General features: G+C 59.4%; 6 protein-coding genes across 6 annotated transcripts; 3 read left to right on the top strand and 3 right to left on the bottom strand.

The window, feature by feature from the left end:
* Positions 1-61: 61 nt before the first annotated feature.
* BJ171DRAFT_421619 (ribosomal protein L34e-domain-containing protein) lies at positions 62-972 on the bottom strand (the record flags this gene model as incomplete). Its single annotated transcript, XM_053107495.1, has 4 exons — positions 62-185; positions 383-486; positions 691-770; positions 894-972. 4 exons carry the CDS (start codon positions 970-972, stop codon positions 62-64), a joined length of 387 nt encoding a protein of 128 aa, XP_052968709.1.
* Positions 973-1,688: 716 nt separating this feature from the next.
* BJ171DRAFT_496397 (uncharacterized protein) lies at positions 1,689-4,139 on the top strand. Its single transcript, XM_053110194.1, has one exon. The coding sequence runs from the start codon at positions 1,900-1,902 to the stop codon at positions 3,703-3,705; it is 1,806 nt and encodes a 601-aa protein (XP_052968708.1). The 5' UTR covers positions 1,689-1,899; the 3' UTR covers positions 3,706-4,139.
* On the bottom strand, positions 4,140-6,799 carry BJ171DRAFT_597295 (uncharacterized protein). Its single transcript, XM_053114736.1, has 5 exons — positions 6,669-6,799; positions 6,171-6,468; positions 5,888-6,061; positions 5,505-5,774; positions 4,140-5,216 (listed from the first exon to the last, which is right to left on the bottom strand). Exons 2-5 carry the CDS (start codon positions 6,348-6,350, stop codon positions 4,302-4,304), a joined length of 1,539 nt encoding a protein of 512 aa, XP_052968707.1. The 5' UTR covers positions 6,351-6,468; positions 6,669-6,799; the 3' UTR covers positions 4,140-4,301.
* A 1,310-nt stretch (positions 6,800-8,109) lies between these two features.
* On the top strand, positions 8,110-9,402 carry BJ171DRAFT_473150 (uncharacterized protein; the record flags this gene model as incomplete). Its single annotated transcript, XM_053108686.1, has 1 exon — positions 8,110-9,402. The coding sequence occupies one exon, from the start codon at positions 8,110-8,112 to the stop codon at positions 9,400-9,402; it is 1,293 nt and encodes a 430-aa protein (XP_052968706.1).
* Positions 9,403-11,288: 1,886 nt separating this feature from the next.
* On the top strand, positions 11,289-13,701 carry BJ171DRAFT_579603 (uncharacterized protein; the record flags this gene model as incomplete). Its single annotated transcript, XM_053113975.1, has 2 exons — positions 11,289-11,997; positions 12,212-13,701. 2 exons carry the CDS (start codon positions 11,289-11,291, stop codon positions 13,699-13,701), a joined length of 2,199 nt encoding a protein of 732 aa, XP_052968705.1.
* A 5,644-nt stretch (positions 13,702-19,345) lies between these two features.
* Positions 19,346-19,513, bottom strand: BJ171DRAFT_421692 (uncharacterized protein; the record flags this gene model as incomplete). Its single annotated transcript, XM_053107497.1, has 1 exon — positions 19,346-19,513. A coding segment is annotated over one exon (168 nt), but the record flags the coding sequence as incomplete, so codon positions are not given.
* Between the last annotated feature and the right edge of the window lie 6,710 nt (positions 19,514-26,223).

Here is a 26,223-nt window from a genome sequence, read left to right as displayed (position 1 = left end):
CTGGTCGGGGGTGTTCACCCGGGTAGGTTTTCCTTGCAATGGTCGTCGCAGAAGGGAGAACTTAGTTCTTCTTCTTGGGAGCAGCCTTCTTGGGCTTGGGGGCGGCCTTCTTGGCCTCGGCCTGCTGGGTCTTGAGGACCTTCTTGACGATCTTCTGCTCCTCGATCAGGAAGGCGCGGACGATGCTGTGCAAGCAGACCACAGGCGTGTGGGTGTCAGTGTGCGCCGGGAGCCGATTTGGGAGCCGATTCAAGATCCAGGCCGGGTAGGGTTCACAAGCAGTGCGATGTGGGTGTCCAAGCGATCCAAAAGGACTCAGTGCGTTCGCGATCAGCCCGCTATGCAGACAACCGGCCTCCAGCGTTCCCATGATGCTACATACCGAGAGCGGACGCAGGTAGCGCATCGGCTGCCACCGTAGGCACGAGAGACGTGCTTTTGGCGCTTGGAGATGCGAGCGTAGGCAGTGGGGCGGAGGGCAGGGAGCTTTGGAAATAGAAAAGAAAAAACGGTGTTGGCCGACGGTGCTTATGGGACTGCCACTCGTGATCGGCACTGCTTGTCCGGGTGCAACACAGCCTTAGAACGAGCCATCTTTGCTTGGTTGGTCCGCTCCGCGTCGTTCGTCCAATGAAAATGTCCCGTCTTGTCGTCGGAAATCGCCGAGATCCAGCGGCCCCGTATACTTACGCCAGGAAGAGCAACACCGCAGTCACCGCACTTGGGGGAGGAGGCCTTCTTGGTGGTGTAGTGGAAAACGAGCTTGCCACCTTGACGGTGAAGGAGAAGCTGGGTTTAGCTGGCCATCCATGCAAGATAGCTTCGAGGGGATGCTTCTGCGCGTCCAGCCTGCTCCGATGATGAGGCGTTCGGGATGAGAGACGGATAGTTACCAGGGGTCTTGACAACACGGCCCTTGTTGGACTTGGTGTTGTAAGAGAGACGGCGGCGGTAGGTAACACGTTGGGCCATGATGACTGCTGTGATGGGGGGGAAGTGTGTGTTGGCGGACGTGCCGGATCAGAGTCTGCCGTTGCCGTTGCCGCTCGATCGATATCGCCCAAACACATGCCGCCGGTTGTGTTTCGTCAGAGTGCCGCCCATCCGTTCGGTCGAGTCCGTGATGCACAGCGTATCGACGCAGGTCCGGGAATATCGACATCGTTGCGGGTATCCAAAATTGTTGACTCTCGGGAAGGTGCGGTTCGAAGAGCGCCGGATAATATCTCGCTTGGTTCGACTTGCTCAAAGAGTGACGACATCGCCGAGGCGAACGGATGGGCGGGCGGGCGCATGGACGGATGGATGGATGGGTGGATGGATGCATCGATGGATGCATCGATGGATGCCTTGGTGGATGCCTGTCCGTCCGTGTCGATACTCTACCTGTAGGTGGGTCAAGGGTCCCTGAATGGATTCGAAAAGGAGGAGAGAATAGCGAAATGCGGTCCTGGTGCACATTACTGTGCGCACAGAGCGGGGCGGGAGGGGGTGCACAGCCCTAGCCGGAGGTGTCCCGCAACCCTAGGGCTCCGGAGCAGCCCTGCCACACACACACACACACACACACACACACACACACACACACACACACACACGCCGAGAGCCGTCCCGGCTTTGTGCCCGCAGCCGATTACCTAAGCGTATCCGCGTCTCTCGTTTTTGTCTTTTTTTCTGCCGCCGGCCAGATCAGATCGGCAAAGTCCTGTTTTCGCAGCCAAGCCCCGATCGAGGTCATTGCTCGCATCAGCTTCCCCCTCGATCCGCGTCCGGAGCACTCGTCGAGGCTCTCTTTCCAAGCGGTCTATCCAAGCTCTCCGAAGCGCTTTCGCCTACCAGGCCCCCTTCGTTCCCGTGCCGAATTCCTCGCCGATCCTGTCGCCGATCCTGTCGCCGATCATGCGTCCTTCGTTCATCCTTCGCCCGGTCGCCCGGTCGCTCAGTCTCGCTCGCCCGGTACTCCCGTTCTCACCTGCCGCCGCTGCAGTCTTCTGTCGGCCCTCATTAACCCGAAGCTTCATCGGCAAATGTCCCAAAGAGGCCCAGGTCTACAATGCCGCAAACCCATATCTGCAAAAACCACTGCCAGGCTCCACGGCATCGCCGGCTGCGGATCCGCTGATTGTCCTCCAGAACTACATCGCCATCGACGACGCCCAGCTCGCCTTGGCGTCGTACTCGTCCATCCGTGAGAACGAGGCACAAAAGAAGCGCCTGTCGTCTGGCGATCTGGTCGGCCTCCTGCGATGCCTCGCCAGACACCCCGGCACCGGCAACAAGCAGGCCATCGACCACATCCAGGCTGATCTGAGCGCGAATGGCATCAAGGTCACCACAGAGCTGCATGCCCTCCTGATCCAGGCATTCGCGCTCATTGGAAATGATGTCGGTGCCGCGCTCCAGTATGCCCACTCGGTCAAGGAGCACAGCAATGGCCAGCTCTCGGTCGAGCTTTACAACGCCCTGATCGAGTCGCTCGTGCGCATCCAACACCATCGTCATGCAACCATCATTTATGGCAACATGGTCAAGGCCGGCGTCCAGCCCAACGACGAGACGCTTGCACTCGCTGCGCAGGCACTCGCTCTCGACGGCGCCCTGGACGATGCTGTGGCGCTTCTCCAGAAGCTCCCGCCGTCGCATCCCCAGATCGCCGACACCTACGCTGCCATCATCAGCGGCTATGGCAAGCTGGGCCGTGTGACACATGCCTACCAGTACATGCGCAAGTTTGAAAAGATCTCGACCCAGCCTGCGCCGCCTGCGGCGTGGGAAGGCCTATTCGAGGCCCTGGATGCCCGCAACAACCTGTCGCTGGCCATCGAGACCTACCGCACGATGCGGGCCAAGCTCGTGCCGGCCTCGCCCAAGTGCCTGACCTCGCTGATCAGCGTGTGTGCCCGAGTCGACGGCATGACCTCGGCTCTGCGATACTACCACAAGAAAGAACACGTCCGAGGGTGGAAGACGGCCGACGAGATGGACGCTGCCCTGATCCGCGGCTATGTCTCGCAGAAGCCGCCGCAGGCAGGCGTTGCTTGGCGACATGTCGTATCGATCCTGAAGCACAAGCCGCTGAACCGGACCCTCATCGCGCCGCTGGCCGAGTTCCACGCCGACAAGCACACCGACTATCTCTTGGACATGCTGCAGCTGGCATACGCTCCCGCCGAGCAGCTGCCGCGTATCGTTGCGCTGTTGCTCGAGTCGTTCCTGACGGCCTCGACCCCCCATTTGGATGCCGCCAAGGGCCTGTATCAGCAGCTGGGCAAGGGTCGCCTTGCCACTGTGTCGCCCTCGGACGAGGTCATCCTGCCCGTCGTGCCGCTGTTGCTCTTCAACGACGGCAAGGTCAAGGAGGGCGAGTCCATGATCGAGAAGCTCGAGCAAGCCCACGTCCCGATCGCGCGAGAGACCTACGCCCAGTGGATCCGCACCTCTGTCGCAGCCAACAACGTTACCAAGGCCAAGGAGGTCTTCTTCAAGGCCCTGACCTCGCCGCTGCCCTATTCAAGCCAGGAGCAGCGTGTGACCGAGTACAACGAGCTCCTCAAGGGTCTCCAAAAGGAAAACAACGCTGTCGAGACCAAGGCTCTGCTCCTGGATCTCTCCGAGCGCGGTCTGATCCCCGACGCTGCGCTGCATCCCGAGGTTGCTGAGGCCCTCGAGGCGAACGAGATCCAGGTTCTGATCCAGCGAATCTAGGCAGCGAGCCGCCATTTGCGAGTTCTCCCCCCTCCAACATTCAGCGTAACATTGATGGATACTCTGGTTGTATATCCCAGCCGGATCGATCCACCAGCACACTTCTAAGCATCCAACCTCTCCCCTCCCTTCTTCCTGAGCTGCTAGACTCACTTTCTCGATGTCCTCCCCCTCCCTCCTCTTCTGTGTCTGGCTCCGGTATGTACCCCTTCCCGTTACATGCGGTCGCCATCTTATGCAAGAGCTGCCCGCCCCCTATCTCCTGCTCACTCCCATCCATGCATCAATCCTGTACCCGCTCTTGTCACACCCAATTCATGTGCATTTCTGGGGAAGAGGGAGATGATCGGCCAAGAATCGATGACGGCGCGACGATGACGTGGACAACCGCATCATGTTCTAATACAGTCAGTGCAGGAAAGGCAAAATGATGTGCACACAAGCTGCCAGTTGGCCCAGAGGGACGAATGATGCATTTGGACACATTTGAAATGAACATTGGCGTATTCAAGCTCCAGAGAGGACATAGAGACGTCGGTCGTCTGTATTGCGAATGCTGGGTGCCCCCACCGAGAGAACCGTCCGAGGGATAATGCTTACAGCTCGCGGTGGTCCGCTGGATGTTGCGGGGCGTTGTCGGGGGTGGACGGGTCGTGCGATTCAGCTCGCTCCTCCTGTCCCCGATGTTCGGGTGCTTGCTCGAGTGCTTGCTCGGGTGCTTGCTCGGGTGCTTGCTCGAGTGCTTGCTCGGGTGCTTGCTGAGCCAAGTGGCCAGCTGCCCTCTCGGCAGGCTGTTCTCGGCTAGAGTCGTCATCGCGAGCGTTTGGGGAATCGCCAGCGTCCTTGCCGTCCTTTGTATCCGAAGTAAGCCGGGCAATGTATTCCCCGATGATATCATCCAACAGGGACTGTTGCTCGGGATGCTGGTCCAGGTTCAGTTCCAGGCTCAGCTCACGGACCTGGGGATCGGCACTTGACACAGTCAGCCAGTCAAACAGGTCAACCAGCTTCTGCGAGCCCTCCGAGTGTGCATCCGGTTTGGCTTTCTTGGGTGGCTGGTCTGATGGATCTGGTACCGACGCTGACCGTCGGCCAATCAGGTGGATCAGCTCGCGGGTAGTGAGCCAACTCGCGCCATCGCCATCGTTGGGAGGTGCATTTTTGCTCGGGCGGAAGATGCGCAACTTGTCCTTTGGCGGCGATGAGATTGGCTGCAAGCCTGGCGACAGATCCGGCGATGCAGCACCATCGGCGACTGCACCATCAGCGACAACAGCAGCAGCAGCATCAGAGCCACCGATCGGCGCCTGCGGTACTGACTCGGTCTGTTCAGACGCTGAGGGAACATCTTCGTCAATGGGACGGCAGACGATTAGATTGGAGTGGGCCATAATCTGAGGCCGGAAGAACGGGTTCTTGCAGAGATGGTGGGTGACAATGACCATGTGGTAGTGGCAGCTCGACGGCTCACTGATAGTAGAGATGTGGCTTTCGTAGTTGGCGCAGTGGAACTAGACGAGACAGCGGGTCGACACGGTTGAGAACGATTGCATGCGGCAAAGTATCCCGATCGGCATGTGCATATGCGATGGTGGCAAGCAATGCGTTGGTGGCAAGCAATGCGTTGGTGGCAAGCAATGCGTTGGTGGCAAGCAATGCGACACACTCGGCCAGCACGATCCAGAACACAGCCTCGCCACAGGCCTCGTCGTTCGGCGGATATGCATGTGGGAACGGCATGTGCAATGGTCTCCTCTCTTCCGTTTCAAGCAGGGGCACGCGCACGAGCCTCTGCTCACCTCGACGTCGATCGTTCTGGGCTGGCCTGTGAGCTTGCAGATCGATCCGTCTCCATACCGCTGCCTGAGGGCCCGGATGGTTCTGCCCTCGTGGTCGATGGCCTCGACCAGGTTTGTTGTTGGAGCCGGATGAAGCTTGGACGCCACAAACTTGCCCAGAAAATTATTATTCTCGTCATTGACGATCTTGGCCTGCTCTGCTTCAGGGACGGGATGGAACTGCCGGACCTTGGAGTTGAAGCAGAATTCGTAGACCCACCATCCTCGAGGCTGGGCATGTGCATGTTGAGCAGGAAGGCGAATGAGCACGGCAGATTACAAGCACCCGCTGCTGAGGACGGCTGGATCGGACGTTGGTCCCCAAAGCGAGACAGGGAGCTCACCGATGTAATGCATTTGTCTGACAGCGGCGAGAGCAGCTGCAAGCCCGACTCTATCATGGCATCTTCGTCCTCGACCAGGTCATCTTGGGGAGCATCCAGGTCGATCTTGGGCAGCCGACACAGAAACTTGGTCTCGAGCTGGGCGATTGGCATAATCACCGAGGATGCATCGGACTGGATAGAAAGCGAGGGAGGCGCGGCCGATAGGGAGTGTGAGAGACTCGGCTTGCACGCTCGGTATGGCCCTGCACATAAGGGAGAAGGCTCGTCTCCAGAGACTCACCCAGTCCAGATCGACGAGTTCCAGCGAGCTGACGGGATTGCGCTCAAAGACGACTTTGTGTGGATGTTTTGCAAACACATCGGCCGAGACGGCACCCTGGTTGAGGTATGAGCCCGACTCTTGTCTCGAGAGCGAGCAGAGTCCCGAGAGCAGTACAAGCGAGGCAAGCGACCGGCGCATCTTGGAGGGTTAATTGACGAACGCGGCCGAGACCCGACAATGACAAGGGCTGGGTGATGAGGGTGGTGTTGACTGGTGATTTGGCTCAGCCTCGAGTTGGTGCTGCTGCTGGTGGAAACTGCTCAGGCAGCGGCGACAGACGGGAGGGGACGAAACGCAGATCGCAGCAGAGAGCGGTGAGCCAGCTGTCCGCGCCATGCGGCCAACGAGATAGATTGGCGAGTGGTGCAGGGGGGGCCATCTGAGCCATCGAAACCGGCGATGTGCATCGAGTTGAGGATCTGCGGACAGAGACGAGGGCACCGCACACGCATGTACCTACGTGGGCCGTGCGAGCGATCAGCAGCGTCGAAGAGAACAGGCGGGAGGTGCGATGGACGCAGATGCAGATGGACGCAGGTGAATGCAGATGGACGCAGATGGACGCAGATATAGACCCGCAAAGGCCGTCAAAGGGCGGTGGAGAAAGCCACTTGGCCGCGAACACGCATCTTTGGCAAGATTGCCGCGTTTGCCATGGGGCCGACGAGCGAGACGACCAGCGAGACGGCCAGCGAGACGACGAGCGAGACGGCCAGCGAGACGACGAGCGAGACCAGACAACACCAGCGAGGCAGAGACATGAAATGCAATTGGCACCGGCGCACGCCAAGTCCAAACGGAATAAGGGCACTCTGCATCTTATTCCTCCTTACCTCTGCATATGCACTTGCATATGCACTTGCATATGCACTTGCTGCCTCTCAGCGCCTCAGCTCGGACTCGCACAGCATTCCTGTGCAGACGGACAAACAACAAGGCGCTCTCGCCGGGTCCTCGCGGCGCCCTCGCCCCCCCTCGCTTCTCGCCGTGTCGCCCGTCGCTCGCTTCCCCCCCCTTTTTTGCCTCCCGTCTCCCGTCGTCTCAGGTCTTTCTTTACCACCTTTCGTCTATCCTCCCCTCCAGTCAAATACGCTGGTGGAGTTGCCTTTTTTTATTTATTTATTGTTTCTGGTTTCCCGGAACCATTTTTTTCTACCGTTCTCGACGACCTGTCCAGGACCCCCTCTCTCCTAGGAGTTCAGGTCAAGAGCGAGATAGCTTCAGTCGTCGCTGAAGAAACCGCTCCCGGTTTGCCCCCACAAAATTCCTTCAAAAATCAACTAGAAACCAGTTCCCCCCCCCTGTGCCAACGAACCTTGTGCTGGAGTGCCAAATTGTCCCTCCTCTCTCTCTCCGACGCTTAGCGCCCATTGCCCCTCTTTCAAGTTGAATACCAAGACCTCTTCTCTCGTTCGCCTCTTCCTGTTGGCCCTCTCTCTTGTTCCCTGACAGCCTCGTTCCTTCTGGCCCTCCCTCGGTACTGCGTTTCTGTTTCCCAGCACTTGCTTGTCTCTTCCGTTACTGCTGTTTGCTTTCAGTTCTTGCCTTGATTTCTCCTGCGCTCCCATTCGACCCCACCCCCCTGGATAGCCCTTTCAAACAAGCCCTATCCGCCGCCGCTCTGATTCCCTCACCAAAGCTGAGATTATTCCGAGCAGCAACCCTCCTCTCCGACCGACCGTCACTCGCTGATTCTGCTTCACCAGTTTCCGCGACCTCTCGACCGGCCCCAAATTGACGGCCCCCTAGTCCGCCCCTCCAGCTGTCCTTCCAAAGCGACAAAGGAAACTCTCATCGACCCAGTCCCTCCGCCCTCCAATCCGCCCTCCGACCCACCTCTCCTCAGACACCTCCCTCCAAGTGACTCTTTTGCGTCCGAAAAAAAGAAAAAAAAAACATGGTCTACAAAGTCACGCCTCCTTCCAGCCCGTCCCTGTCGGATGGCGACAGCGAGAGTCACGACTCTCATCTGGACAGTCTCTGCTCCTCGCCCCAAAGCAATGTACATTTCCCTCAATCACATACTAATAGCAGCAGCAGCTTTGGTGGATACGATTCCAAGCCGCCGTCCCGCGACTGCACTGCTGGCCCTCACTCCCACGGAGGCATCCCAAAAACAAGCCATGGCCACCCACTGATGACCCGGTTCCACCAGGCCAAGGAGGCGCTCTCCAGGGCCCTGGGCGAGTTCATGGATGCGGCCATGGCCCTCGGCGAGCACCCCGAAGACATCCTCGCCCTTGTCGACCACGATTCGTTGACGGATCTTGCCCGGCTCTCGTCCACAGCCGCCCTGGCCTTCCCCAAGGTCTCGCTCTTTGGAGCGGCTCCGACCCAGACCGACGGCATCGAGGCTGCAGTTCCCGAGCCCACCCAGGACAGCCTGGGCGAGGCCGTTACCGAACAACCCCTGCCCCCGACCCCCCTGGTCTCGAGCACCATCCCGGGATCCAACGGCGCCCGACCCGAGAGAAAGCGGCGGTCCAGCAAACACCAACCTCATGAGCACACCCGTCAGCTCGACCACATGCATCTGCTTGCCAAGGAGAACAAGGTTCTGCGGGCGCAGCTCGACATTGCAGTCGAGGCCCTGTCCCGCGCGAACCGACGCATCCGGACCGAAATCAGCCTCTCGGACGCCCGCGCTGAGCGATACGAAGCTCGAATCAGCGATCTCGAGTACACTCTGTCGGCAGCGCATGGGGAACTCACCGACATGTCGCAACGGGTGCAGAAGCTGGAGAGCCAGCTCACGTCCTCGCAGGAGATGGCCCTCACCAGCCGCCACGAGTCGGAGCAGTACCGAGCGGCGTACGGCCAGATGGAGACCCAGCTGCGCGACTGGAAGGACCGCGAGCGATCGTACATTCGCACGCTTTCGAGCGAGCTGGCCGGCGCCAAGGACACGGTCCAGCAGCTTCTGCAGGAGCGCGAGCGATGGGCCAGCCAGCAGGACGACCTGCTCCGCGAGTACAAGGCGCTGAAGCGGGCCAACCAGCTCCGGGTCAAGGAAGTGATGAATCTGAAGGCCATGATGGCATCGAAGCACTCGCACCGGTCCATGATTCTATGTGGCCACGACAACGATAAGGACAGCGACAGCGAGCACGGCTCGCCCTCGACCCCGGCCATGACCTGCTCCTCACCCGGTGCGCTTTCTGGCAAGAGCATAAACCTCTACCGGTACTAGACGGAGAGCGAGCTTGGCCGATTTGGCTTGGTTTGGCTTGGCTTTTGCTTTGCTTGGCTTGGCCGACTCAATGCTCCCGAACCCGAACCCGAACCCGAGCCCGAGCCCGAGCTTGTCGGCGCACCCCTCTCGACCTTTCTCCTCATGTCGCCCACACCGTTCTTCCAGCTGGAGCAATTCACAACCCAAATTCAATAGCAAAAGACCAAAAAAAAGAGAAAAAGAGAAAAAAAATTAGCATCGGTGTCCGCGAAGCTGTGCTCCAGGATTGTTGGTTTTGCCAATAAAGAAAAGCCAGGAAAAAGAAGTATCCAGCAACAGTTCAATGCTCATTTGGAGAATGGGCAAGCGAAGGGCTGGGCTAAAGTCACGGCGGTGGTGGACGGAAAAGTACACAACCGCAGCACGTCCTTGGCAATGGGGCTGCAACGTGCGCTTTGGTATGCCAGCATCCGGGGAATCAGCATGTCCGGCATCAAAGGCACCTGGGCGAGAGCTGTCACAGCATCTGGGACTCTCGTGCAGTGAGCCGGAAACGAGCCGACGGATCCCAGAAGCCAGCGACGCATGAAGCCAGCATGCCAGTGGCGAGCCAGGGCAGGAGAATCAGAGCGGGTGACTCAGAGCGGGTGAACAGCGGAGCAGGGACAGTTGACAGCCACGCTCACCGCGGATGATGCCACAGACGATGCCGCGGATGATGCAACTTGGAAGGGCAGGCGTTGGCCAGGAACAGCGCAAATACGGCTGCGAATGCCACCCGCGGATGCCACTTGCGAAAGTGCCCGTCCCGCTGCCACGCCCGCCAGCGACGGCGGACCCATCCACACGGCGCCAGGCCCCAGCAGCAGCAGCAGCGGCAGCCCCGCAAGCAGAGGCCCGTGACCCCCGGCAGACAGCGCGCGCCTGGCGGATGACCTGACTCACTCGGCGGCGATTGGTTGGGCGATGATTCACGGCGAACACGGGGCGGGCAGCTGATTGGTCCGCGCGCGCGGCCATGGCATTGGCTGATGCCCTCATGACCGGTCTGGAGTCGTGTGTGGGCCGCGCTCGTTGGGCTGCGGAGATGCAGGAGCGGGGCCGACAGACAGACAGACAGACAGACAGACAGACAGACAGACAGACAGACAGACAGATGGATGGATGGATGGATGATGGACCATGGATGGGGATGTGCTGATGCGAGGAGCCAGAGTGTCGATACGAGGAGACAGTGTCGATACGAGGAGACAATGTTAATGCGAGCAGATCGATGGCCAAGCACCGATCTGCCCAACTAACATGGCCCTTCCAGTCGCCTGCATCGACACACCCGATCAGACGCTCTCCATCCCACCGACTCCATCTGGTGTGCGGATGACCTCGTTGCAGAGGCCTCGGCGTCTTGTCCCGCCGGGCGGATGACCGCCTGCCAGCTCGCTCGCCGCCACGCACAGGCTGCAGCCGCCTCAGTCCCTCCTGCCCGATCCCCCCCCCCAAAGAGACACTCTGCCGACACAAACTCTGCCCGATCGCCCTCCTCGGTGATTGGTCCTATCCCCGCCACCTCCCGTCATTGCCCCGTCATGGCGCCGGCCTTGCCTGTGCTCCTCTGGCCGCGCGTCCCCAAACCCGCCTGGCTCGGCATGTTTGGGATCATACGGGCCCTCGATGAGATCATGTTGTTGTCACAGCCGCAATGCCGCTCTGCGGCGCTTGTTGTGCGTCACCCTCTTCCTCCTCCGAGCACTTAAAGCCTCTGGCCTTCGCCCTCCCGCCGCACTCCTTCGAGCTGCCGCTCTTCGTTTCGTCTGCCCATCAGTATCTCTGCTCCACCGCATCAGTGTCGCTCCTTCTTTTACTCAATAAACCCGGCTCGAACTCGCCGCATCAGCCCTCCCGCCATGGTCGAGCATGCTCTCCGTCTGCAGCAGCCAGCTGCCGTCTCCTGGCTCGCTGCCCTCGACAATTTGTCTGTGCCTGACCTGGACGGCGCTGCCCTGGTCAAGTGGGCGGCCAAGTATCGTCCTGCCCTGGCCTCGCTTCTCTTGGTCGACCACCACCACCACCACCACCACCATGTTCCGCTGTCGCCAACCCCTGCTTGTCGCGACGCACACCGCCCTCGCGCGTCCTCTGACGTCAGTGGCGAACTCGATGGCCAAATCATTGCCGCTGCCCTGTTTGAGTCTCTTGCCTCAGCCGACGAGCTGCCGCTCCAGATCCAGTCATCGTCGCCATCGCTGGACACTCTCAAGGCCCGACTTCATCGCCTCGCCCATCCATCCAAAACCAAATCTCACCATCCAAACAGCCACAACCACAACCACAACTACCACCTCCACAACTACCACCTCCACCACTCCGGACACTCGTCCCATGCCTCGCCCAAGTACCCGCTTCGGCCGTCTCGAGCAAGAAGACTCTCGTTTTCAAAACGGCTGACTCGGTTCCATCGCCGACGGCTTTCGCAGCCCCATGTCGACGTGCAGCCAGACTCGCAGCAATCACCCAGCGTCCGTCCATCACCGGTCGAGCCTGGATCATCCGCCTGTCAACTGACCCAATCGTCTGGCTGCTCCGACAGCCAGCCCGCCCGGCTCCACTCTGATGGTAAGGTCTCCCTCCTCCTCCAGCCGGGCCCCTGTCTGCACTGCTGATGAGCTCGCTCTGGCGACAGCCATCTCCCTCTCCGCCATGAACGCCGCGGTGACATGCGTCGGACACGCTCATAAAGCCTGTCCCAAGCGCCGGTCTCCCTGGAAGTGGGGCTCCCAGCAGAGCGCTAACACTCTCCCCCTCCCCGCCATGATCTGCCCTCGCACAGATGCGTCTCTCCCGCCCCGCTCCCATAGATCCTCCACCCGTCTGCCTCCGGAGCTCTGGCACCGCGTCTTCCAGTTTGTCTATCAGCAAAGCCAGGACCGCGAGTCCATCCAGGCCACCCTGGCCATGCTCTGCCAGGTCAGCCGCCTGTTTTACCAAACGGCGACGCGGTTTCTATGGCACAATCCGATCTTGCAGTCCAACGAGCTGCTCAACGCATTCCTTGGGATCTGTCGATCAGGGTCGCTTGCACATGTATCGCCCAGCAATCACCCCGCCCGCTTTGTGCGCATCCTGGATCTGTCGGCCCAGTTCCTGTCGTCACCCGTTAGCTCGCCCGACCTGATCTTGCTCGCCCAGCACATCCCACGCCTCAACCGGCTCAAGCTCGACATCCGGGTCATGGAGATGGACACGCTCGAGGCCGTGTTTGCGGCTTGCCCGGCCATCACACACCTGGAAATCGGATACTTCCAGGACGATGCCGCCAAGGTGGGCTCGGAGCCGATCCGGGGCAGCATCCGCGGCGCCCGCAAGGCATATCCGGCCCTGGCCGAGGGCCTCGGCCGCCTCGCCAATCTCTTCATCTTTGATATCGACTACGACTCGAGCCTGTCTTTCTGGGAGACGCTGCAGGCCAGCCAACCCCGTCGTCTCAGGCGAGTCGTGATTTCGGACTGCGGCCTTCCCGAGGGCTACCTCGGCGACCTGCTCGCCAGCATCGACCGGCTCAAGCACCTGGGCCTGTGGTACTGCGACATTGGCCAGTCCACCCTCCTCAAGATCCCGTCGTACTGCGGCAAGTCGCTCGAGCACCTGGATCTCTTTGGCACCCATGAGCTCGACGACGCCACGCTGGCCGCCATGCTGCGTCAGCTCGGCTCGCTGAAGCAACTCGACATCCGGTCGACCCATGTCTCGGCCAAGGTCACCATCGATGCCGTCTTGTCGTCGTGCCCACAGCTGCACACCCTCTGCCTCCCGCCATGCAACGAGTCGACCCGGCCGGTGCGAGGCAGTCTGCTCCGGTTGATCAAGGAGCGCAACACCCGCCTCAAGGCCCTCTTCCTTTCTGGCGAGATTGTCTCGGACCTGGTGCTCAAGTACCTTGCCGAGTATGCCACCGGCTTGGAACAGATCGGGCTGGCCACCAAGAAGTTCCAGTCGCTCCTCCATGACGACGACGCCTTCTCGCCCTTGGTGTCCGACTCGGAGATCGACAATCAATCGGCTCCCGACCCAGCGCCGCTCTTGGCTGAACAACAGCAGTTGCCCCAGACGGCGTTGCTGGCCAAGGCGGCCGCACCTGGCTCTGGCGACGACTCCCCAGCCGAGACAGACGAGGAGCGGCAGCTCGCCGACCGCCTCACAGCCGAGTGGGTGGCCAAGATGAAAGGGTCCTGCCGGCAGCTCCGAGCCGTGAGTCTGCCCCGGCAGTTCAAGAGCGTCGGCGGGAGCTTCAGCTCGTTCGACATCTTTCCCCTGCTGTAAATAGCCTTCTTTTCGCTTCTCCATCGATATCACACCACCACCACCACCATGGGCTCTTTTTATCTCTGCGGTTTTGGCCTCTCTCTTGCTGCTTTTTGGAAACCTGCTGCCTCGACTTGCCGCCCTGGGACGACAGCGATATCGACACCGGCATCCGCGAGAACAACACCGACGATGATGATGGACGCCATCGGGCGAGAAGTTGGTTGTTGCCCTCGACCCGGTTTGGCGATGATGACGACAACGACGATGCGACGCCTTGCTGTTGAGGAATCTGCATCGCCCAACGCCCTGGACTGTCTACTTGATTTTGTTTCTGCATACTTGCTTTCGTGTCAACTGTTTCCGCTTGCTATTTCTTCTGTTTTTCATTTTTCTTGTTCTTTGCTTGCCATTTTGCCCACCCTGCTTTGGTCCCGCACTCGTTTCCTTGCCCTCGAAAAACATACCTCCTGCTATACCAATCCCCTATGCTCTGTTCGTTGGAAGCCTGCTGTCGTGGATGGCGATTTTGGCTCGTCTGGCTGGCCCTTTTTGCAAATCGCTTCGGTCTCGATTTGGCTTTGCCCTGGCTGCGGGTCAACCGGGCTTGGGGCGAGAGAGGTGGGGATCCGGGCGAGAGTTGATAATGGGTGTGGCTGGCTGGGTTGCTGGCTGGCATGCCACCAGCATCGACCTGCCATCGTCTCAATAGAGCAACGATACCTCGAAATCGTGGCTTGCTATGTCTCTGGGTTGTGGAGCTGGGAGTGGTGCGAACGATGGCGGACAGAGGCAGGGGTTGGAGGCGGAAAGCCGGGCGAGCAGTGTTTGCCCACCCGATGCAGGGCAATGACAGTGTCGCCCCGGAGGAGGGTGGTTCCGACAGCGTTATCGACCCGCTGGAACCAGCAGACGCTCGGCATGGTTGGTCTTTTCGCTGCAGTCGACCGGCGAGGATCTGATGGTCCTGGCGGTGAAGCCACTTGCCGGGACGAAGCCCATCACCCACCAGAGACAGGAGCGCGCCGCCTCTTCCCTCTCGCGGCATTGCGCTGGCTGGACCCGGTGGGCTTCGGGAGGACCACCCGGCAGCGACCCGCTCTCCATCGGAGGGTTTCGGTGCAGACGCAAGGGGATTCGCCAAAGCTCTATCTTGATCCGAGCAGATCCGGAAATCTCCCTCCCCCTCGCCGCACAGCGGGGAGGGCATGTGGCAGCGCAAGACGCGCCCAACAGGGATTCTGCCGCGCCGAGATACGGCGCGATATGGAGGAAGGGGCGATATGGGCGATATGAGGGGGGGCAGTGGATGGGCGGAGATGGGGAGCCAGCTGCACCATGCCCGCCGCCCACTGCCTGCAAGCGCGGCATGAGCTTGCAGGCCGGTCGCGAGGCAGAGATATCAGAACAGGGTGCGCAAAGCGAGGATGGAGAGCGGCGTTGCGGGGGGCATTGCCACTGGCCGTGCTGCTCGCATCTGAACAGAGTGGTTGAGCACCACATAGCCCAGACAAAGGCCAAGCTGCGAGAGGAGCCCGCAAGTAAGGGCAAACCGGACCAGGGCAAGCAGAGCAAACCGGATCAGACCAGACCAGAGCAAGCAGAACACGACAGGGCAGAGCAAGCCAGAGCAGAGCATGTCCAAGGCAGGAGCGCCAAATTTGCCCAAGTGGAGGAGAGCTATCTCGGTCCTATGACCTGGCTATCGGGCAGCCCGGCAGGTCCGCCCATCCGCCGACCCACACCGGCATTGCTTCCTCCGCCCTGCCTCTCTCGCCCGCCGTTGACAAGTCTGTTGGCAAGTCGATGGGCCAGCCATGCCAATCTAATCTCTGCTCTGCTCAGGTGTACACCCTCTTGCAGACCACCCCGGCTCACCCTGGCTCACTCTGCTTTGTTGCTCGTTCACACGGACCCAATCGCTTCACCCACCAGCACCCCCCCCATCACACCCGCTCTGCTCGTCTGTCTCCCATGTGTCTGGCCTCGTCCACCTGCTGCCATGCTCGCTCCTGCTCGCCTTGGCCTCGCTCAGCATATCCACAGCACCACGCCTTCCTGCTCCACTCCCACTCTCATCCTGTCGATACCCACCACATGCTTGTTGCTTTCCGCCTGGCCATCTTGCTTTCTGCTCCTGTCTGCCGCGCTGTCCTCGCCCTCTCTGGTCATGGGCCAGCCATTCCGCCCGTCGCATACCCTATTTTTTTTTTCTGGACCACAGCCTCATTTATTGCCTGCACTCCCCGCCTCCTCACTCATCCCCCTCATCTTCTCGTCGTCTCTTCCTGTGCCTCCCTGCCTCGTTCTTGCCATCTATCCTGCTACCCGTCTCGCTTTCGCTTCACTACTTTCAGGCCAGTAACTCACCGTTCCCAGCGACCCGTCGGATCATAGCCATGTGCTCTCGGCTCTGCGATGGCAGCCCGCCACGTCGGTTCGAGTACCGTTTCGGGCTTGGTATCTATTGCCTCCTTTCTTCTGCTGTTCCGGGTCCACTTCTCACGGTCGCCACTGGCGCTGTCTCCTCCATCCCAACGCCTCTCCCTTGCGCCGTTCTACTTCGGATATCCCGGCTGACGGATCTCGGTCTCGCCGCTATGCTCGGGGCGGTCTTTCGTCGCAGTCGGTGCTCGGGGTGAAATGATCAAGGAGGGCCCCCCTCTCCCTCCTGCGTTGTCCCTGACGATCCTGGCCCCGTCCCTTCTGGTTCCGAGCACGCTCACTCCGCTGACTCACCGCCATTCCGGCCCCAAGTGTCTCGCCCCCCGGGACTCTTCTGCACAATCTCACTTCCCCGCCCATTCCGGCCTTGGCGTGGCTGGCTGTCTGGTTGTTTGAATGGCTCGTTGTTTGAATGACTCGTTGTTTGGCTGGTCGTCCTCGGCGGCTTGCTGCTTGGACTCGCTCGGCTCCTCCTTCCCCATGCCCATCCCGCATTCCGTCCTCGCGCGGGTCTGCGGGATTCAACAACCGAGCCACTCCCGTCCTCTGCCTCTGCGGGACGAGGACGGTCATGCCGCGGCTGGGGGACAGGAACGTGCACTTGCCAGCCCCCCCCCTCCTACTCTTGCTTTGTTTCACCACCATGGGAACATGAATCCCCCCCTCCTTTTCGCACTCACATTTTTTTCAGGTAATGTTTCGCTGCGTCGTCTGTTCCAATCGAGCCTCGCGCGCACCGCCCTGCTCGGGGCTCTCTTTTACTTGTGCTGCTGCTGCAGTCTCCCTTGCTTTCCTCGTTGAGTGTGTACATCCTCATCCCGGCCGCCATCCGGACATTACTCGGCAGGCCAGTCCGAGGACCCCTCGCTCTCGTCGTGGTGTCTCATGACACTGTCATGTCGCCATGCCGCTCTCCGAGCCGAGCCCAGCCATGGCTTTGCCTGCTGGTTCGCCTGGTATATATCACCCACCGCCGACTCTGCCCCCCTCCCTTCCTCCTCCCCTGCCCGCCGCGCCTGTGGCCCCGTCTCTCGACCATCAAGTCAACGCCCAGCTCCGGCTGCGAGGGCGAGGGTATCATGTAAGTATGCATTGGATCGCGGCTGAGACCATGTTTGCACACGTCCCTTCCTTCTCGCTTTTGCAGCTCGCCCCATGCAAGTACCGCAAGCCCTTCACCCTCGACGCAAATGGGTATCAACGCCAGTGCATATCGTAGAATCCAGACCACCATCGCCTGTACCCGTTATCAGTCAAAGGCAAGTCAAGCCATTTTGATACATTTGTTTCATTGATTCATTTGCAAGCAAAGAGAGGAGGGGGGGAAGGGGGGAGAGTCTGAGGGATACACATATTACTTTTGACACAACGTTATAACGGAAATACATCGGCTGAGAGGGCGAGAGAGGGCGAGAGATTACAGAGGAGACCAGGCAGAGGCAATCAAGACGAAAAGAAATGCACACGCACTACCAAAAGAGAGAAGGAAGGGTAAACGATTGTACAGACGTAGCTACAAAGGAGGGGTAGTGCAAAAAGAGCGAAAGCAAAAGGAAGCACGCAGGAGGAAACAGCAGCCCATCGACAGCCCAACGACAGCAAAAGAGTCCAAGGGCAATCAGCGGCAGCGAACGGAGAGGGAGAGGGAGAGAGGGGCCTTGCGTTGCGATGTTCCCGCCGCTGACTTGATCCGTCTATTCTTCTTCTGTAAATCAGCTGTTCTTCTTGCTCGCGGCTCTCTGTGGTGTTGGCCGAATCGAAGCACCGCCAGACTGCTGCTGCTGCTGGAAGCCCGCGGCCTCCATCTATCCACACGCTCGGCCAGGCGGGACGTAACAACGACCCACCCCGGCGCATGCACCCAAAGCCCAATGTGGCGGCCTGACAGTGGTGGCGCTGCACGGCTCAGGCACAGAGCCTTGCCAGCCGCCTCCGCAAAGGAGGCTGGTGGCGAGCACTCTTGAGCACAGCAGCACCTTTACCACCGCTGCCACTGCACCGGCATCGAGTATTCGACAGAGCCAGGCTCGGTCTTGACCTGAACCAGACGAGGGTCGTTGGGTGCGGCAGCGGGCGCTGTCGACGGCGGCATCATGAAGGGCGTCTCGGAGCCAAAGAGCTGGCGCGCCATGCGCTCTTGGTGCTGCTGCTCGAGCGTCAGGTCGGCCCAGGTCAGCTGGCGCGGGGTCGCAGGGCCGTTGGGAGAGAATCCCGCGGGTGCGGTGCCGTTGGCGCCGGTGTCTTGGGGCGGCGGCGAGGTCTGCATGGGTTGCTGTGCCTGTTGTGCTTGCTGTACCTGCTGTGCCTGCGCCTGGTTGACGTCCATCCCCATGGACTCGAGGATCTTCTTGAGGTTGTCGTAGACCAGAGCGGGGCTCAGGCCAGGTGCCACGACGCCGGCCTGGGTCTGGGACTCGATGATGTGGGCCAGCAGCAGCTGGAGCATCTCGGGAGTGCCGCTGACCGAGGGATCGGCCAGGCCAGGGATGCCGCCAGCAAGGGCCGCCATGTCCAAGACCGGTGCGGACATGCTCGAGGAGCCCGACTCGCCCTTGCCGGAAGCCGCGAGGGAGCTTTGCTGTTGCTGCTGATCGGCGTCCCAAGCAGCTTCGCGCGGGTCAGGCTCCGAGTCGCGGCGGGCACGCTTGCCGGTTTTCAAGGCGCGGCCGGACGAGGAGGCCGCCGGGGGTGGCGGCGGGACAGCTCCGATCCAGCTCTTGGAGGGCGCCGACTTGCCCATGCCGGTGCCCATCGGGGACATGTTGGAGTGCGTGGGCAGCGACGAGGCCATCTGGATGGCCAGCGGCTGCTGGGCAATGTTGACGATGGCATTGGGAGCCGAGTCGGGCATGCTGGAGCCGTAGGGCATCGTGTAGCTCGAGGCACTCATGGACATGAGGCCGTCCGAGTCAACCATGGAGCTGCCGTCGTTAGGGATGATGAAACCGGTGGTGCGAGGCGAGACGATGGGCTGGGCACCGACATTGGCAGGGAGCGACAGCGGCCCCGAGGCGGCCCCGGCACTGAATGGACCGACAGGGACCCCGGACGGCCCCGACGGGAGGAACACAGCGCGATCGACCCCGGGGTAGGACGGGAAGCCATCAGGCCGGGCCGACGGCTGGCACGAAGCTGGAGTCGACACGGCAACCGAGTTGGGACGGGGACGGGTGCCGGGCTGGCCGATTGGGTTGGCCACCTCGTCCTTCTTGGTGTTGCGGTTGCGCTTGCGGATGACGTCGGTTTTCATGGTGAGGGGGCGGACGACGCCATGAAGCTTGTAAAAGAGACCACAGGCGTTGCAAAGCGGCTCGCCGTTGGCGTTTCTTCTCCAGAGGGGAGTGTTGTTTGTGCTGCAGTTGGTACACCGGGTGTTGACGTGCATCGAGGAGTTGGAGTTGGTGCTTGGGTTGTTGCTGGAGTTGTTGAGCATGGGCGAGGCGGCGACAGTGGCGGCGGTGGCAGAAGAGGGAGCAGGGGTGGTGACGATGGACTTTTTGGAGGGCTTGCGCTTGGGCATCAGGGACTGGGACGAGGGCGACGACGAGGAAGCTAGGGACGAGGAGGGCGAGGATGAAGGGATGGCAAAGGCAGACGGCAGCGAGGCGGGCACATATGGGACGAGCGGAACGGAGGCATGGGTGCCGGCGACCGGGGCAATCGAAGCAGGACTCGGGTCCATACTGGCGGCGGCCAGCGAAAGCTGGCTGCTCATGGCCGGAGCCGACGAAGGGATGGGCTGCTTTGCAAACTGGGCGGCGGCCAGCGGAGTCACCGTGGCTGAGAGCCGCGAGGACGAATCGACAGCAGACGATGGCACCGAGAGCTCGATGGGGTCGGTGTCGATGGTCATGAACTGCTTCATCCACTCCTCATTGCTGGCCTGAATCTGAGGATTCATGTAGACGTCGTCGAAGGATGGGAAGCCGGGGTCGGGCATGTCGTACGAAACCAGGTCCATCAGGGTGTGCGACGACACCGACACCGACATGGCGTCGGGCTGGGCAAAGGCCTGGTTGGGATGGAACGAGTCGGCAAACTGAAAAAGTAGAGTGGAAGCGAGGGCGGGGCAGCAGAGTATGGTCAGCAACGGGCCAGCATGAAAAGGAGTGCGTGTCAAAGGCAGCCAGCCAAGAGTCCGATTCCAGCTCCGAGCACCACCACACACAATCGGCAGCCCAACGACAGCATCACCAAACTCGTGCGGGACAACGGCTTACGGTCGGATCATTGAATGATCGTTCAAAGCCCAGGGCAGGCGAGTTCTCGGACGTGGAGCTGGGAGAGGGTGTGGACATGGTGTGCGAGTCGAATGCGGCCGAGGTGATGCTGGCGTAGAGCGGAGGCGGGCCGGAGAACTGGGATTCGCTCGGCAGGGGAGCCGGATGGATGGGCATGCCAAAGATGTTGAGCTTTGGCGGCAGATCGGCATAGGGATTTGACGACGAGGCCGCCGTGGGGGACGACGTCCGATCATATGAATGCAAGTCCTGGGGTATGTAGTCCATCAGGCGCGGATCACATGGAGACGAGGGGTTGGTGCGCGAGAGAGGCACGGGCGACGAGTCGTCGGTGTATGCGAGCGGCTCGGAGGAGCTGCGGACGGGAGCGGTCGAGTCGGCAGCCTTGGCGGCCTCCCGCTCCTTGCGCTCCTTCTCCTTGAGCTTCATATGCATCAGGCGCCAGGTGAGATTCTCGAGACGGGCGCCGTTGGGGAGGGCGTCCTTGGCTCGGGTGCAGAGCTTCCAGACATCATGGTTGTCGGTGGGGTTTCTGGCGGTGCTGATGAGTGAGGGCAGAATGTCGCGGCCGTCGGGCGAGGCCACGGAGACGGCCGCAAAGGCGGATTTGGAATCGGCCTGGGGCGGCGAAGGTAGCGGGGGAACGGCGGTGGCGACGACGGGCTCAACGACGGCCGAGTCGTGGGTGTTGAAGGGCGGCGACCTCACGTTTTTGGAGACATTCGGGGTCGGGTCGGTGAAGAGCAGCTTGTAGATGGGCTTCCGACTGTCTCCAGAGATCTGAAGCGGGGACTTTGGGGGGTTTGTGGACATGGGCTGGGAGAAGGAAGAGATTTAACGATGCGAAGGAGGAGGAGTGTCACCGGGCGACGGGGGCCAGGGACGCACGAAAGATGCATCGTGCTGGGCGGACGACGATGGCAAGCCGGGTGGGGTCTGGACAATGAGAGAGCGACAAATACCTCGGCTGCGGAGAACGAGGGAGCCTGCGACAGAGAGGAAGAGAGCGAATGTTCGAGAGAGAGAGGGATGGACCCGTGAGTCAACGGGGCCAGAGGTGCAGCGGGGAGAGCCGACGCACCAGCAGGACAGCGGGTGGATGAGTGGCGAGTGGCGAAGGGGGGAAACGGGCTGATGATATTGACTCGAGGCCAGCAAAGGCGATGCGTGAGCCAGCAGCTGACGAGCAGGCAGGTGGCCAAGAAAAAGAGTGTGTATGAGTCCTGAAGAAGAGCCTATAAATAGACGGAAGGGACCTACCGAGAGGTGTAAAATAGGATTTGATGCAGCCACAACAGAGACGTGTGTGCTGGCGGGGGCGTTGCAGAGGCAGGCAGGCCTGGAGGGGAGCAATGGAGAACAGAGCCCAAAGGTGAGCGGCGATGGGGAGCAGCGATCGGCGAAGGCCGGCGATAGAGCGGATCAGAAGACGAAGAACGGCGCCGGGGGAGGGTGATTCAGAAGCCGAAAGACCCGCCGATGGAGAGGGTGAATCAGGACGAAGGCCAGACGGCGTGGGGGCAAAGAAGCGAAGCGCAGGGTGAAGGGCGGCGCTGAAGGCGAGGGAAGAAAAAAGTCAAGTGACGCCAAACACAGAGCGGCCGCGGGCGGGTGTCCGGGCGCGCGTGTTGCCGCTGTTGTCGCTGTTGTCGCTGTGGGTGTTGGCGGTGCTGCTGTCGCTGTGGGTGGTGCTGCTGTCGCTGTGGGTGGTGCTGCTGATGACACACTCGGTGGGTGGTGCGACATGCCGAGGGGATGTACACCCACACAGAGGCACCGTCCGCCGCCACAGGCACAGTCGCAACCGCAGCAGCAAGAGCACACTGGCGCACCACGCACACAAACACACCCCGCCAACAGAGACACAGCGTCACGACACAGCGGTGACTGTGCGCAGCAGCGTCACACGGAGTCGTCTGCCGTCTGTGCGCGCACGGGCCTTGTGGCGGTGCGCGCACATTATCACACAGCCACACACAAGGCGCCGCGCTGTCGCCATCTCGGCGAGCGCCACCCGACTTGCTGCTGCGATTTGCAATCCAAGGGCGCTCGCAATCCGCATCCAAGTCCACATTGCAATCCACATTGCAATCCACACCGCCATCCACATTCACATTCGCATTCACATTCGCATTCGCAATCCGCTGCCGCTTTGTCCTCCCCCCGGACTTATCCTGTCCGAGCGCCGTTTGCGTCGTCTTTGGCGCTTCCCACGCGCTGTCCTTGCTTGCTGCCCCGGTTCACGCGCCTGCTCTGTCGGTGTCTCGGCTTTGTCGCCGTCGTGCTCGCGTGGCCGCCCCTCGCACTATGAAAAAAAAGCTGACGTGTAAATTACGCGTTAGCCAATGCTTCCCTCGCAAATCCCCCACCGGACTCAGCCGAACAAGGAAAAACACGTCTTCTCGCGTTTTGTTTCGCTTTGGGGGTCGCGTCTGGCCACTGAAGCGACCGCGACTGGCTCAGGTCACCCGCATTTCTCCTTGTTCGTCCAGGTTGCTGGCTCCCTGGGTGTCCCCGAACCCGCACTGCCACATCCCGTGGAGCCCTCGGCCAATGGAATGCGTCCGTTCACGTGACATGGCATCCGAGTCATCCCGGCTTTTCACTGTCTTCCGCGACTCGTTCACTGTCCATGACCCCCGGCTGCTTTCCTGACTCATCTGTGTTCATGGGTCATCAGAGCCTTCGGACTTGGACAAAAACCGGGCATTTCCGCCCCCAGTTGCTTCGTCAATCTCCTCTTGATCCTTTCTCCCCTCGACCTTCTCATCCGACTCTAATCATGAGTTCAGCCGCTCAACCATCTGGGCACGATCACCCAAGGCATACTCCATATCCAATATCATCGACCAGGGTACCATCCTCGATAAATAGGGCTCACGATGGGCTTCCCAAGAACAGATCCATCTGTCGTTGTCGCAAGTGTAGCACCGATTCGCAAGGCTTCAGGATTGTCTCCAGAACGACCTACTACGACCACTTCTATCGCTATGGCTTTCCACCTGGAGTCCCCCCTGTTCACATGTACTCGCTCAAAGATCCTCAAGAAAACACAGCTGGCCATCTTTCTTCGTTCCCTCACCGTCCTATTACAAGCATATGCGAAAATAACCCCAATTTGCGAACTTCGCCGACATTTCATCCCCCAGTGTTGGTGGTAGATGAACTGCGACCACATGGGATAACATCGCAGCGACCTTCATTGGGTAAGACTGAGCACCTGATATCACATTCTCGCTAAATTTTTGTGTGCGTCACGGTTTCAGTCTTGAGCAATAATCAGTGATCTGTGCTTGGACGCTGCCAGAGCTCACTACGAAATGACCAATACACTCTCGATTTGTCCGACTTTGTTTCTTCATCCTTGGCCTGGCCCAAAGGCTCACCCCGCGCATTTGAGCACGAGAGCATGGATATCCAAACAGGAGCATCTATTCAGCAATGCACCCAAGACAACGAAGGCCCTGCTCCAGCTCAATTTGAACGCTGCCCTTCGTGGTCGCCAAGCATGTGGGCATCGCGGGACTCTGAAGAAGCGTCCATGTACTACGAAGACTCTGAAGACTCTTCGATAGACTCAGAAGACACCACTTCAAGCTCACCGAGAGAATTCGATGACATTTCGGGTGAGATATCAACGTCACCCGGCCTGATCGTATCGTCGAATCTTCCTGGTCTTGCTTCAGAGTCCGGTTGACTCATATAAATGCCACGGTTCACCTTCCAGGACAGTATCCGGATAGCTTCCTCGGCCACTTTCGACTGCTTGAAATGAATGAAGATGATGAAGAAACTGGTGACGAAGAGCCCCGCATATCAGATGGTGAGTCAAATTCAAAGGACAGATAGCAATCCGATGTAGCATCCGAATTGATGTATTCACCCGCGGCTTTCCCCCAGATATCCCGCCCTTCTATTCGCAGCTGGTCAAGGTGTTGACCGAGTGCAATGTTACCGACAAAGCCATCAAATCTGTCCTTAATCATTGCAACAAATTCCAAGGATTGTCATTACCAGCTGCACCCAGTCTGTACAAGATCCAAAAGATCATTTGTTGCGAGTGGAACGAGTATCTTCAGAGGCTTCCCTGCTGCCCAAACAGCTGCATGGGATTCGACATCAATGATAACCAGAGTCGAATATGCACGTTTTGTGGAGAGGATGCTTATGCGACGGTGAACGAAAAACTTCTGAATGGCGGCATTCAACCACAACTGAGGCCGATTCAGACCTACAAGTATTTCGATTTTGTTCAGATACTTCAGACACTCTACCGAAATCCAACTATGGCAGAGTTGATGATGTACAGAGCAAACAGAGCGAGCGAACCAGGTACTTTCCACCCGTATTCTTTCCCAATACTATATTGCTATATGGTGCTCTGAACTCACCAAATCTGAATCTTCAGGCGTCATGAGCGACATTTTCGATGCCGAATATTACCAGCACCTTCGTAGTCGCTCAATGTTCCAGCAGCCCACCGACGTTGCTCTCGGGCTGCATTTTGATGGCTTCAATATCAATCAGAGGTACGCCCGCTCTCTGTTTCAAAATCAGATTATAACCACAGCTGACCTTTGTATCTGGTGTAGGCAAAGCCATCAATCGTGGGGCTTCATCTTGATCAACTTCAATCTTCCACCTGCTCTGCGCTACAAAAAGGAAAATCTCATTACGGTCTTGCTTACGCCAGGTCCACGATCGCCTCGAGACTTTGATACATTTTTGAAGCCGTTTTTCGAAGATATGAAGAGACTTGAGACCGGTGCGTACGCCTCCTCTGGTGTGGATCACTTGGTCACTCCACATAATCCTCGCGAGAGTACTCTGTCTGACGAAGCAATGCCACTCTCCCAGGTGTTGAGGCGATAAGGGTCGACCAAAATGGCGTGGAACGTTCTTTCACTCTCCGAGGTCACTTGCTGTACTGTCAGAGTGACATGCCTGGATCCAACAAATTCGGTAAATTTTCTAGGCACACCGCTACGAAGGGCTGTCGACTCTGCGAAATAACGGCCACGAGGGCAGGGGGTGCCATGTGCTTCTATGAACGTGACACTCCCAGTCCATACCGCACCGAAGCGAGTCTGAACAGAATATGGGAGGCCATCGATCAAGACGGCATGCCCCGAAACGGTACGTTAATGAGACCAGTCAGGTGATGTTTTCGACTCCGATGTTAACATCAACTATGTTGATCAGGGATCGTGGGGCGACCAGGTGTAACTCAACTTGAGTCCATCGAGCTCAGCTTCTGTCTTCCTCTCGATCTGATGCATGTGATCTCGAACATCGGTCCACTCATGATGGAGATTTGGAATGGAACGCGGAAGGCTCCCTCATCCTCAAGTTTGGACCAAAAGATCACGTCCAAGTGCCTGAAAAAGATCGGAAGGTGGATCAGCGAAGGCAGAATTCAGATTCCAACAGGCTTTGGCGCCTCTTGTCGGGACCCTGTCTCATACAAAACCTTCAAAACCGAAGAATGGAAGAATTGGATTATCATGTACTCCCTCCCTCTGCTCAGTGCGGCAGGCTTTCCACCAGAGCACTTGTAAGCTCTTGATATTGTACCCTGCTCGAACCGGGGCCCGTCCTACGGTCGATGAGATACTTGATTCGAATTGATCCTAACAGTGATGCTATTGTGCCTAGATTGGGATGGAGGCGCTTTGTCTATGCCCTTCGATTGATGCTGCTTCCCCAGTTGAATGTTGCTCAATGCAATCAGATCGAAACAAATCTTCAGAGGTTCCAGGAGTACTACACAGAGCAAGTAGCACGAGACAGCAGTCCCTTCACTTGAGGATGTTGGGCAGCTCATTGATTCTCAATATCTAACCACGTATACTCG

This window comes from Polychytrium aggregatum (assembly GCF_025602895.1).
Source record: "Polychytrium aggregatum strain JEL109 chromosome Unknown BJ171scaffold_10, whole genome shotgun sequence".
NCBI classification, from domain to species: domain Eukaryota; kingdom Fungi; phylum Chytridiomycota; class Chytridiomycetes; order Polychytriales; genus Polychytrium; species Polychytrium aggregatum.
This window is presented reverse-complemented; position numbering and strand designations above follow the sequence as displayed.

Coding starts and splice junctions, on each gene's coding strand:
- BJ171DRAFT_496397 (XM_053110194.1), top strand. CDS start 1,900: ATGCGTCCTTCGTTCATCCTTCGCCCGGTCGCCCGGTCGCTCAGTCTC.
- BJ171DRAFT_597295 (XM_053114736.1), bottom strand. CDS start 6,350: ATGCGCCGGTCGCTTGCCTCGCTTGTACTGCTCTCGGGACTCTGCTCG. Junction 5,775..5,887: donor CAGACAAATGCATTACATCG/GTGAGCTCCCTG, acceptor GCACATGCCCAG/CCTCGAGGATGGTGGGTCTA. Junction 5,217..5,504: donor CCAGAACGATCGACGTCGAG/GTGAGCAGAGGC, acceptor TGTCTCGTCTAG/TTCCACTGCGCCAACTACGA.